General features: G+C 42.8%; 1 protein-coding gene across 3 annotated transcripts; it reads left to right on the forward strand.

Annotated features, from left to right (window-relative positions):
- The first annotated feature begins 645 nt into the window (after nt 1-645).
- Nucleotides 646-10114, forward strand: Lrat (lecithin retinol acyltransferase). Of its 3 annotated transcripts, XM_021247710.2 has the most exons (4): nt 648-1382; nt 1540-2080; nt 2236-2355; nt 6092-10114. In XM_021247710.2, exons 2-4 carry the CDS (start codon nt 1541-1543, stop codon nt 6242-6244), a joined length of 813 nt encoding a protein of 270 aa, XP_021103369.1. In that variant the 5' UTR covers nt 648-1382; nt 1540; the 3' UTR covers nt 6245-10114. The 3 variants fall into 3 exon arrangements, with proteins under 3 accessions (XP_087049463.1, XP_021103369.1, XP_004868962.1); XM_087193337.1 differs by having other exon boundaries at nt 646-2080; nt 2236-2429; XM_004868905.4 differs by lacking the exon at nt 2236-2355 and having other exon boundaries at nt 656-2080.
- The last annotated feature ends 1863 nt before the right edge of the window (nt 10115-11977 follow it).

Consider the following 11977-nt stretch of genomic DNA (forward strand, 5'->3'; position numbering starts at 1 on the left):
ACCTTGTGCAGAAGTGTTTGATTCTCTTCAGCAACCCTCTAGCTTCGAGCTTTTCTTTAAATGGGGGGGGGGTGCACGCTGTAGAAATGGATTTTTTAAATGTCCATGTGTACTGACTGCCCCTCTCCCTTCTCCACCTTCCTCTATTTGTTCCTGGGAGTTTTCTCCTCTTTTGCCAGGACTATAATGTCACTTGCAGTCATTTGTGCAATAAAAGTCACCGCCAACCAGAGCGAAGGGGACAGATCGGTGGGTGATGATGGACTGGACGGGGTAGGAGCAAAGGCCAAGCCTTAGAGAACACTGCGGAGCCGGCCTCCCCCCGCCCTGTCTCCCGGTCCCGCTCCATCCTCCAGGTAAGATGGATGTGTCCCTCATCTGTCACCCACAGCGCACGGAGAATCCACTCTGATGAAACCCGCTCTCCCCGATGTGGGCCTTCGTCCTCCGAACTTCAAGTTCACACAGAGCGTCTCCGGCCGGGCGCCGCGTGCCCATCCCCGTGCGCCCGCAGCTCGCTCTGCCCGCTGCTCCCGGGACCACCCGCAAGGCCTCCTTTGCCACCTCCGGCGGAGCTGGAGGAGGGCGACCTTGCCACGAGACAAACGCACTTGGCCGGAGTCCCGCCTCCTGGCGGAGTTGGGCCGCGAGGTTCCTCCCTCCGACCATTGGAAGGCGCGCGCCAACCGCCGCGGGGTCCGGAGAGCGCGTGGTCTCGGGTTCCGATTGCGCGCTCAGGGCCGGGACCCGCGGGTGCAGCCCAACCCAGGACCACTCGGGATTCCGAGGTTTAAAACAGGCAAGAGATCCGTTTAGGAAAGAATCCGCAGGCTTCCCGGTTCGCGCACCTGGGGGCCTAGATGCAAATTTCTGGGTAAGCCGAGGTCTCCGCAGGAGTTGGTCGGACTCAGAGATCTCGCTGGAATTAGGGGACTTTTCCATCCAAAAAGATCTCGCAGCTCCAGGAAAGACCCCGGTCCGGACAGGTGCAACACCCTGCGTGCGGCTCCTCTAGCGCCGGTCCCCGCGTCGGCTGCTGAGAGCCCCGCAGAGCGCAGGTCTCGCGTGAGGTCCGAGTCCGCGGCGGGGCGCGAACCATGGCAGAGACCCGCGGCTTGCACGGAGCGCGCTGCCCACGGCCTCCAGCGGGGATCGGCGTCCACTGCGGGCGCCCAATCGGTGCGCTCCCCTGGTCCGTGACGGCTCTCGGCCCGCCCCCTCGACAGCAATAAACTCCGAGAGCAAAACCGCGCTGGGAGCGCCTCGCGGCTCTGCGCCCCCTCCCGCCCTCCTGAGCTTCCGCGGCTCCTGGGAGCCCGGCCCTCGGTGCCCGTGGCAGTCGCCTCCAGCTCCTCTTCCTGCCCAGGCCCCGGTGCGGGCAGGTCGGTCCTGTCCCCAGCCTCCTCCTTTCCTGCCTGTTCCCCGATCCGCAGCCCCCCGTACCCCGCCGCGCCTGACCTGCTGACCGGCGAGCTCACCTTGCCTCCGGGGCCTCGGGACCGCGCCTTCGCACAGCTCCGGAGTCTTTCTTCCCCTTAGGATGAAGAACCCGATGCTGGAGGCCGTGTCCTCACTGCTAGAGAGGCTGCTCTTCATCTCCAGTTTAAAGCTTTTCATCCTGGGCGCTCCGGAAGAAGACAGAAGAAGCAACAGATTCTACGAGGTCAGTTCTTTTCTCCGCGGTGACTTGCTGGAGGTGCCTCGGACCCACCTGACCCACTATGGCATCTACCTGGGCGACAACCGTGTCGCCCACCTAATGCCTGACATTTTGCTGGCCCTGACCACCGACAAGACCCGCACCCAGAAGGTGGTCTCCAACAAGCGTCTCCTCTTGGGCGTCATCGTCAAGGTGGCCAGCATCCGCGTGGACACCGTGGAGGACTTCGCCTACGGAGCCGACGTCCTGGTCAATCACCTGGACGGGTCCCTCCAGAAGAAGGCGCTGCTCAATGAGGAGGTGGCGCAGAGGGCCGAGGAGCGGCTGGGCTTGTGCCCCTACAGCTTGCTGTGGAACAATTGCGAGCACTTTGTGACGTACTGCAGATATGGCACCGCAGTCAGCCCCCAGGCCGACAAGGTACCACACGTGGGTCCGGGGCAGTGGGCGTGTTGGGGGATGTGTTCCCTGGGATGGGGGGGGGTGTTCCTCTTGGACACCTTCCACACAATTCTCAAAAGTTCTGGTGTTGTAAGGAAGGCCAGGTAGGTAAACAATGGCGATGTTCTTCACAGGGTTATCTTGAAATGTGGAGCAAAAAGGTGTGGCCATGCAGGATGGCTTCCAGTGATTCCAGAGAGCTGTCCAATTATTACAGCAGAAGTCATCAGGATATCCACACACAACTAGTGCAGGTGACAAAGGGCAGGCGACGGAATCTGTGCCAGTGTGCTTGCAACCTTTCCCAAGAATTGCAGTTAGAAAGAAGGTGCCCATTGTTTTTATTTAATCCTTAACATTCTAAACAAATGTGTATCTTTAAAATAGGAGAGTGTGCTGCTTTCTCCCCCTATAAACTGCATTGAGTGAATTCCCTTTGTTGATATAAACTATCAAAATTCCCAGTAAGGGGATATCTCTGGTAAATTCCTTCCCAGGTCTGCTTTAGAGAGGCCCTTTCCTTGGTAGGTCCTGGAGTTCTTTTCTAGGTTGTCTTTATTCCCTTTGTAACTTCCTTGTTAAGCATCCTTTGCCCATTTTCCCCAGAGGTAGGTTAGATTGTAAGGTCCCCAGACATCAAAACAATTGATTTTCAAGAAGAGTTCTTAACTGTTGGAAGATAATTTTTTATGCATTCTTAGAAAAGAAGGTATTAAAATTTAAGGTTCTTAAATGAACTACAAATTCAAAGAGAAAAAAATGGATTCTTTCCTTTTGAAACCTCTTAATTTTTAAAAAGTTAACATTTTAAGCTTGCAACTCCATTTGCAACTGGAAGTTTTCTCAACCTTCAATGTAGGTAAAGAAGTAGTGTAAATATTCACGTTTCATAATGGAAACAAGAGTGATCACACAGTGAGCTTTAATGTTGATCTTCGTGTTTAGATATCTTTTTGGACAAAAATCTCGAGTTCATATAACAATGTTCTGCTTCTTAGATTTTAATTGCTCTACATCTTGAGTCATTTTGTGGACCCATATGGGAAAATCTTCCTCCTCCATGGCGGAGCATGAAAGTATTATGCTTTTATGCATTGGTATATAAAACATCATGTAGATTGTTTATAGAGGCAAAACAGACTCAGTCTATGAATTCTTTTCCAAGCAAAATAAAAATACAGTTAGAGCATTGTGCAGTGATTCAAGAATTACAGCTCCAGCCCAAGCCTGGTTATGAACTTCTCCACATTTACCAACAGTGCCTCCAAAAGTGTACAAGAGGAAACATGTCAGATTTACTTAAGAACCAAGCAAATTATTTCTCTGTGGAAAAAGTGTTTCTCCAGTAATTAGGAGTTACCCCTTACACATATAGCACCGTACTATATATTTCTACCAAAAAATGCTACAAGTGATTTTTAGATAGTTAACTTGCATTAATCACTAGTTGGAGTAGTTTTCCATGTGTGGAAACTGCTAGGTTTTACATCAGTGAAGTGTTTTAATTACTATTGGCGCATAGCACCTCTTGAGAAACTGAGTTTTTTGTCTTCACTTTGAATGGTCTAACAAACAAATCGGCCCCAGACTAGATTTCCAAAGGGGGAAACATCTCCATCCCAAATTTTCTAATTGTAAGAACTGTTTTTTAGAACGTGTCCTGAGAGAAGTAGGTCATGAATCCTGAAGGAGGACTGATTCCTACTTTTTAGAAGCTGAAGAAAGTACAGTATTTTGTGTGATCTGACTGTTGAAGTCTCTGTATTAATAGCTACGGTCATCTTAAAATTTACAAAAACTCTCAAGAATGCTTTTCCTCTGGAAAACATGGCAATTAATTTGAAAAGAATTTGGAAAAGAACCTTTTACCTCTTTGGGATAATGTTCTTTCTCTCTCTCTCTTCTTACAAGTTTAGGAATTATAAGATTTAAGAGATTTTTATATTGCTCTCGGTCATTAGTATTTTGTAACTTACTAATCCCCTTAGATACAATTGCTATTCTTTATGCTTTTTTCTACTACAATTTTTTTTCTGACTTTGCTCATACTGCTTTTTTATTGCCAAAATGAATTCAAATGCCTGTTTATCTTCTGGGAGTTTAGAAGTCTCTCACCTCTAGAAATGCCTCCTAAGCAGATGGCCAAGGGAGCATGAAAGGGACATTAGTTAGAAGGAGAAGCTCCTTGAGGAAATCATTTTTTCTTTTTTAGGGGAGGAGAGACCACAATGATTTTCACTTTACCTTCATTATAAAATAATCAGAGAAAAGATAAAATAAGCATAGCCATATCAGGACCACTTACTCATTTACCTAAGTACAAGTGCCAAGTCTTCCTCACAGCTCTGAAAACTTCACTTAGTTTGGTAATCACTGGTTTAAGGCTGAGTACTTGTTCCTCGGTGTCTTGTTAGTTTAACATAAAGAGACAAAGCGGATGTTTGTGCTCTAACTGACAAGATGCTTCACGCTTGTTCAGATATTGTGTTAAAGTGTGGATTCAGACAACCACACAGTCAAGACTGTGCTAAAACCAGCCATTTACCCCTTAGTGGCATTTCATGAGAAAGGCATCATTAGGCAAGTCCACCATTGTGGGAACATCATCATAGAATGTATTTACACTGATGATAAAATCTTCTGGGATTGTCATTGAATGTGCTGTCAGTTGTTTACTGCAATGTCATTATAAGGTACGTAACTATATTGAATTTGTTTATTCTCTCTAGTAAGAATTTAGAGACCTTCCCAGATGCTCAGGAGGCTGAGGCAGGAGGACCACTGAGTAGTTCAGGGCCAGGGTGGAGAACATAGTATAACTGCATCTCTAGAAAAGGAGAGGAGAGGGGAGGGGAGGGGAAACAAAAGGGGAAAGGTGAAAGAGGAAAGGGGAAAGGAGAAAGGAAATGTAGGGAAAGAGGAAGGGAAAGGTAGGGAAAGAGGAAAGGAAAGAGGAAAGGAAAAGAAAGGAATTTGCAAACCTACCAGTCAGTACTGTATATGCAACTATAGGAGACCCTAAAAGCATATAAAATTCAGTGTTCTAGAAAAGGCATTTAAATCTAGTATGAATAGCAAGACTCATAGAGAAATGGCAATTGACTGTTAAATTCTGGCAGTGAAGACAACGAGGTAGAGGTACCTGTCAACACATACAGCAGTGCTAATAAGCATTGGAGTGCCTTACATGTATATGTCATGTAGACGCAAAGTCGCCTTCTACATAAAGGATCTCACTGGATCTTCACAGGCACCGCAGGATTACATGAAGAAGAGGGTAGTGGGGCAAGGTGAGTGACTTACTTCAGGGCACACAGCCAAGAGAGATGGAGCAGGGACACTCAAACGTGAGCCATCGACTTCCAGTTTTTCTAAGAATTAACACATATTAGAGGAATGCATTTTCAAGGGTAGAATGATATTTCTTTTACCTTTATTTCCAGGAGCCAATTATGTATCACAAAATTGGTGGTGAATTTGATTTAGTCAGAGCATGGGGTATGACCACAGAGTGAAACTGATGCTATACCTTTGCCATTTTGAGAATTATACCAAAGTTATCATTGGTATCACCAGTTTTTAGAATTGTAAATTAGAAGAATTGAATCCACCAATAATCATAGGCTAAATTCCATTCTTTTAATTCAAGATTAGAGATCCCTTGCACATCTAATTTTAGAATATGCTATTGGTATGGTTAATTTAATGTTGTTTTTAACGCTTAATCTTGAATAATTTTTGTGTGGTTACATTCCATAATTGTCTGTAAAATTCTGTATTTACAAAGGCAACTGCCATTATTAACCTCATTGTCTAAAGCACCATTTAAGGTACTATGGGGCGCAGAGTCAAGAAACTAGATGTAAGCAGAGAACGTCTAGCTTTCCTAACAGACAGAAAATAGCTGAGAAAACTGTTTAACCATTTGGTATATGTGGTTCTTTTTAGAGTCAGTCACCTTTCCTAATGTTCTGAACTTTTGTCTTCCAGTTCTGTGAGTATGTGAAGATAATTATTCGTGACCAGAGAAGTGTTGTTGCTTCAGCAGTCTTGGGATTGGCGTCTATAGTCTACCTGGGCTTGGCATCATATATTACCTTTCCTGCAGTTCTTATACCATTCTGCTTATGGATGTCTGGCTGACTTCATATGCCCGTGTCAACGCGTATGCATTCTGCATACAAATACATTTGTATTTATAGAGCACAAATCACTGTCAATACTGTTGAGAAAAATGTGACCTGTAACACTGTGTTCTGAGTAAATATGTGATTAAGAATCACATAAAGTGCTTACCGTGTACCAGGAACAAAGGCTTTCTAATCTTCTCGCATAGTTCCCTTGTAAAACACCATTCAATCCTTGGAAATATGACAGCTTGTGAATTCAGCAGTACAAGAAAATCATATACAAGATGGTGGCACCACAGGAGATTTATTTGTGTTTTTTTTCTTCCAGTAATCATTCATCTGTTAGGCCCACATTTGAAGATTGGAAGACCTATTAAGATTGCTCACTCTGTTCTAAGTTTATTCTGCTTTATTAAAAGACTCTACTAAACTGAAAGCATTTTCTTCATTCAGGTGAAAACATGCTTGATTACCAAAAACTTCACCAAATCTCAATTTCTTTTTTTCACATATCACATGTACTTCCCAGTAAATCAAGAATATTGTATTTTCAGTATATGCAATCAGTATTGGCAAAGTTAAGGTTTAATGAAAAAATAACTGACCAGAAAGTATAGAAATCTGTGTTTTGCTGCAGAAATGACCACTACTAGATATCTAGTCGCTATTTATATTTGAACAATGTAGTTGGCTTAACTTACAAAGAATTTGTTAATTTTTTTCCTTTTTTGTGCCCCTATGGCTAAAACATGCTGAGAAATAAATGGATATAAGATCGAAGTAATTAGAGTATCTGCTGTATTGTGTGAATCAAGTAAAGATTGAAAGACAAATTAAGTTATCTTCATTGCTTCATTATACTAGTGTGGTTATTACAGAGCCTGTGTTGAGGTGAATATAAAAACGAGTCCAATGAGTTTTACTACCTTTAATCTGTAGATATATGTCATTGTAAGGGTTATCTTTAAAGTATTTACTAATGTCCTGTATAATTTCTTAAAGCCCTCAGATTTGTTTTCTGGTCAGTTTTTGGCATTTCATTTATAAACATGGCTCATGTCTTTACTAGAACAGATACCACAGTAGTATATGAAACCCAAATAAGTAGGACCAAAGGAAATTGCATGTTAGTAATGCCAAGCATGTAAGTTGATTTCACTGAGGCTGTTAAGGTACCAGAGTTGAGGGGTAGCATTGTTAAAACAAGCCTTCAAATACTTTTGTAAAGTTACTAAATTCTAAAAATTAAGCCACAAGCTAGAATTGCACTTCGAGTATTAACACTATTTTATTAACAGAATCCTAAGACAGTCATTGTGAATGATGTTGAGAGAGTGGGTCAATCAGCCAGTGATCCAATCAGAACATATTTACAGAGCAGATTTTAGTTTTATCACAGCAAATTCAGTTGCAGTGGAATGATAATTACACTTTGTTTAATTAATCTGCTTACATATTTATTTAAATATTTTAAATAACCAAAGCATTAAATGGCAACACCAAAGAATATAGGTGCAGCTTTTTTTTTTTTTTGGTATCAGGGATCGAACTCAGGACCTTGTGCTTGCAAGGCAGGCAGCGGAACCACTGAGCTAAATCCCCAGCACCTAGAATATAGGTGTTCTATGGGCCTATTCCAGCCATCTAAAATTATCTGAAGTCTATACTATATCAAAGCAACCACTATGACAGCATCTGTGCTCCAGAAGGCTGAGGTAGGAGGACTGTAAGTTCAAGCCTAGGGAGGGCAACTTAGTGAATTAGCAAGATCCTGTCTCAAAATAAAAATTACAAAGAAGGACTGGGACTGTAGCTCAGTGTGAAGGCCTAGGGTTCAATCCTTACTGCTCCATAAGGGTGTGCACACACACACACTCAGGGAAAAGAGAACCATTGTATTATTTGTTTTCCACTTCTCCTTATAGTGATTATTTAAATAAATTCATTTCTTAAAAATATAATGTTCTTAAAATAAACTTTTTGCCCCTTTTTAAACTTTAGCATTGCAGTCAGCAAAGAAACTCCCAAAACACTTTGAAATTATATCTGTGTCCAAAGATGATGGTCCCTCATTAAATGCCAAGGAAATTATTAAGGTTATAATCAATATAATTGGTCTTGAGTCCCTCTCATTAAAGCAAGATTTAATTCATCATTCGAGTGCTCATTCTATAGTGGCCACTGACTTGTTGCACTGACTTGTTCTAATACTAGAATTAGTATTATTTTTTACTAGCTATAGCTATAATAATGTATACAGTGCCACAGGAATAGAAGGGAAGAAGCAAGTAAGTCTGCCTGAAGGGCCAGACACATGGTACTTGAAGGAAGCAATGCTAGTGTGTAGCTGGGATCTTACTGGACGGACATGTTCAACTCCATGTGGGAAGAGGGAGCAGGAACAGAAGTTTTACTTACTAAAACAACACCAGAGTTGTTGCACTTCTTAGGATAAATGGGGATTTTCTTGTGGTCGGGTTGACTAGTTGCTTAACGAGATAGGAAGAAGCAAACCTTCCTGAGTGTAGTTATAAAGAAACCCTATGCCAGAAATGGGTGCCCCAACTTGAGGCAGTTGATGAATTTCTCCGGACTTCATCAGTTAAGGTTTCTCATTTGGATCCTGCAAATCTCTTGTATCTCTGTATTTCTCTTCTAACTTGTGCATTGATAACCAAGTAATATCTGATGAAGCTTTTTGTTGCTTAATTTGTTCTTGGCTGTAGTTGCAAGTTGAAAGGATGAGCTGGGCTCACATGAGTTATGCAAGGGTCAAGTGTCAGGTCTTAGGCAGCTCTTAGGGATGAGCAAAGCTGTGAGATGCGAACCTCTTCTTTAAAGCTCCCGGCCTAATGGACATAGATGTATTAAGACTTTCAGCAGTCAACAGCTGGCTTGAACATGGTTGGTTTTTAACTGATAAGGCCAGTACTATATGGACTGTGTACTGAGACTTGAAAGATGGGTGAGTATATTCTGGGGGACAGTGATCTGGGGCAGGACATTCTGTGCACTGAGGACACTGTGGGCAATGCATGGAACTACCCATGGTATATCTTATGCATAGCTGGGAAGTGCTCCACTACATCCGACAGAAAGTGGGAGGCTACAAAGGGAATTCAGGCAAATGCATGTGGTTCAAGGGCCAGAGCAGAGCCAAGGTGGAGAGCAGAGGTGAAAACAGGAAAGCAGTGGTCAGGTGGTGCAAGTCTTGTGTAGACCATGTGATTTGGACTTGTGAACAGGCAGTGGAGATTTGGGATACAAAAAGGTGACTCTGGAAAAGTATAGAAGGATAGGGGGCTAGGGGCAAGACTGGATCAAAGGACCAATTCAGAGATTTTCCTAAGATCCTCAATCTTTCAAATAAGGATCACTAATTGTGAAGGTAGAAAGCAGGCATATTGAAGAAGTACCAACAGACTGTGACCAAACTCTTTCACTGGACTCATGAATAACTCTTGGTGGGATGCTAGAGAAGGGTCTTGCACATTTCTTTCCTGCAAAAACAGTTATTTCTGCAAAGTACATTAACTTGATGACTATGTATATATTGAATACTCCTAATCTCTGCCCTGCTAGCTAGGTTTCTAAGGTCAAGCAAGTATGGGTTTGTTCAAAAATTACTTTCAAAATACAGATACAGTTCCTTTTTCCCTTTTCCATTTTGTATTGTTAATGTCAAATATCACAAAATGTCTTCCTGCAACAAGTTATAGTAATGGCCAAAGTCTTTTGTTATGGATGAGATGCCCATGAGGAATGGTGACCAATCCTTATCTTATATGATCTCATTAGAGAGTGTTACCCTGCCTACATTTGTCAACTAAACTAATTATATATTTGATACGTATGCATGCTGAATAAAACTAACTTTACATTATGCTGTCTCTTGTCTTTGAATGAGAAATACATAAAAGTAGATCACAAATACTTTTTTGAGCATGGTAGCCTGAATAATATTACCTCTCCAATCTTCTTTTATTATCCTGAAAATAGTTTTATATGTTTGAAACTAGAATCTGTCTTCAGCCCAGTATAGTTAATAATAATTTAATAATTACCACGCTGTAATGCAAATAAAATACGGAACCTATAAATTTAAGGGATTTAGTATTTTTCTACTTACATTTTAGCCAATATGGTAGCTATTATTCTCATTTTACAGTCAGGAAAATGGAGGCTAAACAGGCTAAATGTCTTACTTGAGATGCTACAGTTAGCAGGGTAATGTTAGGTAGAATTCAAACCTGTGTATTTTTATTCCAAATGCTGTATTATATCACATTGGCCTATTTGTGACCAACCAAGTGAGGAAAATCATTAATTTCTTTCCAAAATCATACTGCTATATTTAGCCAATAGTCATTTAACATGAGGAGGCAACATACTTAAGCAGTTTTACCTATGAATTTTTTGGCTATAGATTTTAAGTTCCATATGATATAAGAGTTCTTAAGATCTTCAGTTCTCACCCAGGGGAGTGGTGTGGATGGATGAGACATTCACTGACCCAGGAGCCTGAAAAGTAAGACACAGCTGATGTCTGGTTTTAGTATTGTTAGTGTCTGTTGTGGGCTGAATGTTTATGGCATACCCCAGCCCCCCGCCCCGTCCTGAGTTCAATACCTAACTCATGCTGTAGCATTTGGAGTTGGGAGCTTTTGAGACCAGAGTATTTCTCCTCTCTCTCTCTCCCTCTCCCGCCACTCTTGATCTCTCCAACCTCCCTCCCTCCCTCCAGTGCAAAGCCTGCTGTCTTCCAGCCAGCTAGAGAGCCCTTGTCAGGAATGGAATTTGTGCAAAGCCAGATCTTGTCCTTCCCAGCCTCCAGAACAGTGAGAGATAAACATGTGGTTTGAAGTCACCCAGGTTAGGACGGTGGCTGTGTGAGCTGTGTCCCGTTGTACTGGTTACTGGTCACTCATGCTCAGTAGTCCTCTGGCGAGGACAATATGGAGTTCATGGCAGTGCTATTGTGACCGTCCAACAATGAACTGTTTACAAAGCAACTTCCTTCCACGAAGTAGCACTGCATCAGATGTTAAGGTAAAAACAAAGGCCTGTAATAACAGGTGCATTCTCCTAACATATATTGATACACACACAGGTCACACATAGCTCCTTAAACTGCACATCTTGGTGCCACCAATGGAGAAAGGTGCAGTCTCCTCAAGGCCTCCAGGCCTATTACGACAACAGGCAAGGTGACGGTTTAAAAGGTATTGATGACATTTGTGATGTGTCTAACTCAGCAGACATCTGTTTTTGCCAGTTTCTCCTTGCTGGGTCTGGGCCCTTTGGGCATCTCTTAAACTCTGCAGGAATGTTTGTAGCAGAGTGGGAGAACAAAACAAACTAAAACCACCAGAGCGCCCTCTGCAGGACGGGGTTGAGGTAGGCTGGGAGGAACAAAGAATGAGTGGAAAGGAGACAAAGAAATCCTAACTAAAAAATTGCACTTTTAAATAGACTGTAGCTTCCAGGAACCAATCAAAGTTACCCAAGGACATGCATACCAGCATTCCTTTGGTTAAATTTAGACTCCTTCCCTAACAGACCACTACACCCAAAATTCCTCAGGAATACTAAAAGTCCATAAATCGGCTTAATTGATAAAGTAAGGAGTGGGAGGTTGAGCAAAGTAAGATCAAGGTTGAGCAAACCCAAAGAATGTTCACCTTACCCATTAAAAATGCCCATAACTGTAGAATGGACCAATGTGCTTCTGGAGGGAGGGTCACTT

This window comes from Heterocephalus glaber, unplaced genomic scaffold (assembly GCF_053883595.1).
Source record: "Heterocephalus glaber isolate CG9 unplaced genomic scaffold, H.glaber_assembly_v1.0 deba00001587, whole genome shotgun sequence".
Lineage (NCBI taxonomy): Eukaryota > Metazoa > Chordata > Mammalia > Rodentia > Bathyergidae > Heterocephalus > Heterocephalus glaber.

Bases quoted from the DNA above. Each gene is read 5' to 3' on its own strand.
- Lrat (XM_021247710.2), top strand. From the start codon at position 1,541: ATGAAGAACCCGATGCTGGAGGCCGTGTCCTCACTGCTAGAGAGGCTG. The intron at 2,081-2,235 runs GTACCACACGTG...TGTTCTTCACAG, and splicing joins TCAGCCCCCAGGCCGACAAG to GGTTATCTTGAAATGTGGAG. The intron at 2,356-6,091 runs GTGACAAAGGGC...TTTGTCTTCCAG, and splicing joins TCCACACACAACTAGTGCAG to TTCTGTGAGTATGTGAAGAT.